Source organism: Trichechus manatus, unplaced genomic scaffold (genome assembly GCF_000243295.1).
Source record: "Trichechus manatus latirostris isolate Lorelei unplaced genomic scaffold, TriManLat1.0 scaffold00038, whole genome shotgun sequence".
Classification (NCBI taxonomy): domain Eukaryota; kingdom Metazoa; phylum Chordata; class Mammalia; order Sirenia; family Trichechidae; genus Trichechus; species Trichechus manatus.
The window spans coordinates 6,618,970-6,622,648 of NW_004443974.1; the positions used below are offsets into that span (position 1 = coordinate 6,618,970).

At 41.5% G+C, this 3,679-nt stretch overlaps 1 protein-coding gene across 2 annotated transcripts in view; it reads left to right on the plus strand.

The window, feature by feature from the left end:
- The first annotated feature begins 221 nt into the window (after nucleotides 1-221).
- LOC105756243 (olfactory receptor 1J4-like) overlaps nucleotides 222-3,679 on the plus strand; it is a 66,834-nt gene continuing 63,376 nt past the window's right edge. Inside the window, exon 1 of one of the 2 annotated variants that reach the window (XM_004375813.2) lies at nucleotides 222-1,178. In XM_004375813.2, the coding sequence (XP_004375870.1) occupies nucleotides 237-1,178 (942 nt within the window). In that variant the 5' untranslated portion in view covers nucleotides 222-236. Of the gene's footprint in view, nucleotides 1,179-3,679 lie in introns of those variants that run through there. The other variant, XM_012555321.2, reaches the window with a different exon arrangement.

Consider the following 3,679-nt stretch of genomic DNA (forward strand, 5'->3'; position numbering starts at 1 on the left):
CTCACATGTTTGGAAAAAATGAGTCAATTGTCCCTGGTTTCTGTTCAAGACTCTGATGTCTTCCTATGACCATTCTGAATGAAGCACCAATATGTGAGTGAAATGCAAAGAGATTTGTCTGAAGACTGACAGAGTCACTTGGAGAAAGTGAGTGACCACACAGTAAGGCTATGCTCAACCTTTTTAAGTTCTTGACATTTCCCCTTTTACTCCATTCCCAGATACAGAAGAGCAGCATGAGGTGGGAGAACCAGAGCAGAGTGTCCGAATTCCTCCTCCTGGGACTCCCCGTTAGGCCAGAGCAGCAGGCCATGTTCTTTGCCCTGTTCCTGAGCATGTACCTCACCACAATGTTGGGGAACCTGCTCATCATCCTGCTCATCAGGCTGGATTCTCACCTTCACACCCCCATGTACTTCTTCCTCAGCCACTTGGCCCTCACTGATGTCTCCTTTTCATCTGTCACCGTCCCAAAGATGCTGATGAATATGCAGGCTCAACACCTATCCATCTCCTATCCAGAGTGTATTTCACAGGTGTATTTTCATATGCTTTTTGGTGGTGTTGATAACTTCCTTCTTGCAGTGATGGCCTATGACAGGTGTGTGGCCATCTGTCATCCTCTACTTTATACCACCATCATGAGGAAGGAGCTGTGTGTCCTGCTGGTGGCTGGCTCCTGGATACTCTCCTGCAGCAGTGCCCTCTTGCACACTCTTCTCCTGGCCCAGCTGTCCTTCTGTGCTGACAACACCATCCCCCACTTTTTCTGTAGTCTCCCCATCCTACTGAAGCTTTCCTGCTCAAACACTTCTCTCAATGAGCTGCTCTTATTCACTGCAGCGGCTATGGTTGTCATCTTTCCATTGAGTGGCATCCTGCTCTCTTATGGCTGCATTGGGGTCTCCATCTTGAAGGTGCCTTCTACCAAAGGTGTCTGCAAAGCTTTGTCCACCTGTGGCTCCCACCTCTCAGTAGTGTCCCTATTTTATGGAACAATTGTGGCACTGTACTTTTTCCTGTCATCGAGCAACTCCAATGAGAAAGACATGATTGCCTCACTAATGTATACAGTAGTGACCCCCATGTTGAACCCCTTCATCTATAGCCTAAGGAACAGAGACATGAGATCAGCTCTGGGGATACTTTTCAGAAGTGATAACCTTTTCTCCAAGTGAAAATCACCTGATGGTGTTCTTACTTTACCCACAGACCTTGTCAGAGATGGCTTTCTGAAAAATTATTTGTGGACCACCCTTGTCTCTAGAACCATTCCAACTGTCCTTTGATGGGAAGCTATGCTCTTGGACCTAATCCCTTTCATTTAGTTATATATGTTGCCCATTTATTCTTGTATAACCCTACATATGGCATTGCCTGCAGCACACATTCATCTTTGTAGACTTTAAAACACCAAAGTTCTTTTTAGTAAGTTGTGTGATTGATTACTTCCGAATAGGTCACACTATTGTCTTATTCCTGAAGAGTTATGAAAGGCTTGATAAGATAACAAAACATATACCAACTATCCCTCTCAAAAGGAACACATGACACCAGGCTTATGTTTCCTCTTTAAATGGAAAGTCAATTTTGCCATCTGGTTATCTTAGGCTAAGATTAGAGGTCATAGCAACCCTATAGGACAGTATAACTGCCCCATAGGGTTTCCAAGGAGCGCCTGGTGGGTTTGAACTGCCAACCTTTTGGATAGCAGCCATAGCTCTTAACCACTACACCACCAGGGCTTCCACCCACATGGTAGATAATAAGAATTCTCAAATGTGATATAACAACTCTCTCTTTACTTAATAAAATGAATATTTGGGCCTTTAAGTGGAATCTGTTTTAAGTTTTGTGGAATATTGTTTTGATCATTAAAAAACCCTCAACTCTCCAACAGTAGGTGGTATGGTTTTTAATGGTAGCTTACAGTTTCTATTTATTGAAGGAAATGAGATAGCAATAATCTCATTTGTTTCTCTTTTTTATCTATTGTTTTCCAGAAGTATGCATATTCAGTAAGGTTTCTAGAATAAATTTCAGTAAAACTCAGAATGCTTGCCTTCTTAATGCAGTAGCTATTTAACAAAGTTCTTTTGATGGTTTTCTAAAACCTAAATAAACTTTGTTTGTCCCTGTCACAAGAACTTAATAGGAGAGCACAGAGTAGTCAGTCCCCATTACCAAAGCTCCCCATTGTAGGAAGACTAATTTTTTTTTTCTGTAAGTTGAATTTTTGTAGTGAGGACAACCTATATCTGCCTGATTAATGTTAATCTGGGAAAATGAGAGTTTTCTCTTGCTCCCAAACTGACAGCTTCCACATATAAGGAAAAGCTAAATATATGCATTCATAATTCATGCACACAAAATTATTTATTGCATGGCTACTATGTTCAGGCAGTTTTCTAGGTTCTGGAAATACAAGTTAAAAAAAAAAAGACACAAAAGTCAGTCTCCATGTAGAGCTTACATCTCAGCACTCCTCATTCCTCTCATCATGCTCTTTTTCTTCAGATCAGTTTTTAAACTTCTAACACACCATAAATTTTACTTATTTATTTCATTTTCTTTTATTTCTCTGTACTGGAATGTAAGCTCTACAAGGAGAAGAATTTTTGTTTCTGAAATAAATAAGTAAATTCTAAGTTTTATTAGTAGGTGTAATGGTTAAGGTTGTGTGTTAACCTGGCTGGGCCACAATTCTCAGTGGTTTGGCAGTTATGTAATGATTTAGTTTGGCAGTTACGTAATGATGTAGTTATCCTTCATTTTGTGATATAATATAATCACCTCCATGATGTGATCTGATATGATCAGCCAATCAATTGTAAAGGGAGTTTCACTGGGGGTGTGGCCTGCATCCAATATATATGGACGTTCTGGCAAAGCTGGCTGGCTTTTGCTTGCTCTGGATCCTGTATCCAGCTCATCATCATCTGACCTCTGGTTCTTGGGACTTGAGCCAGCGACCTGCTGTATTGCCTTTTCGTCTTGGGATTTGTCAGCCTCCACTGCCTGTGAGCCAGTGTCCTGCCATCTAACCTGTCGATCTTGGATTTGTCAGCTACATGAGTCATGAGAAGCCTCCAGCCTGACACCTGAACCACAGACTTGGGACTTCCAGCCTCTACAGCTGCATGAACCATTTCCTTGAGATAAATCTCTCTCTCTCTCTCTCTCTCTGTTTATATATATATAATACTTCACGGTTTTGCTTCTCTGGAGAACCCAGCTTAACAGGGTAGGTAAAAACTGCTATGAAAAAAGGAGCATTAAAAGAGGAGCAAGAGTGGTGGGGCTGGGGTTTGTAGTGTTAAATAGTGTGGTCCTGGTAGAGCTCATTGGAAAGGTAGCATGTGAGCAAAGACTTGAGTGAGGACAGGTAAGTGAGCCATGGGACTATGGGGGACAGGTGGAAAGTATTCAGGCACGAGAAGCAGCAATTCCTAACACTCTGAGATGAAACTTTCTAGCCTATTCTGGAAACATCAAGGGGCTTCTGCAGCTAGATGGGCCAAGTGAGAGGGAGACAGTAGATGATAAGTTGAGAGATATCAGGGGATCAGATTTGTAGTGCATTTAAGGCCATAATACAGTTTTTTGTTTTTACTCTGAATGAATTGAGAGGCCATCTGAAGGTATGACATTATCTTACTTAAATTTTGTAACAATTGGT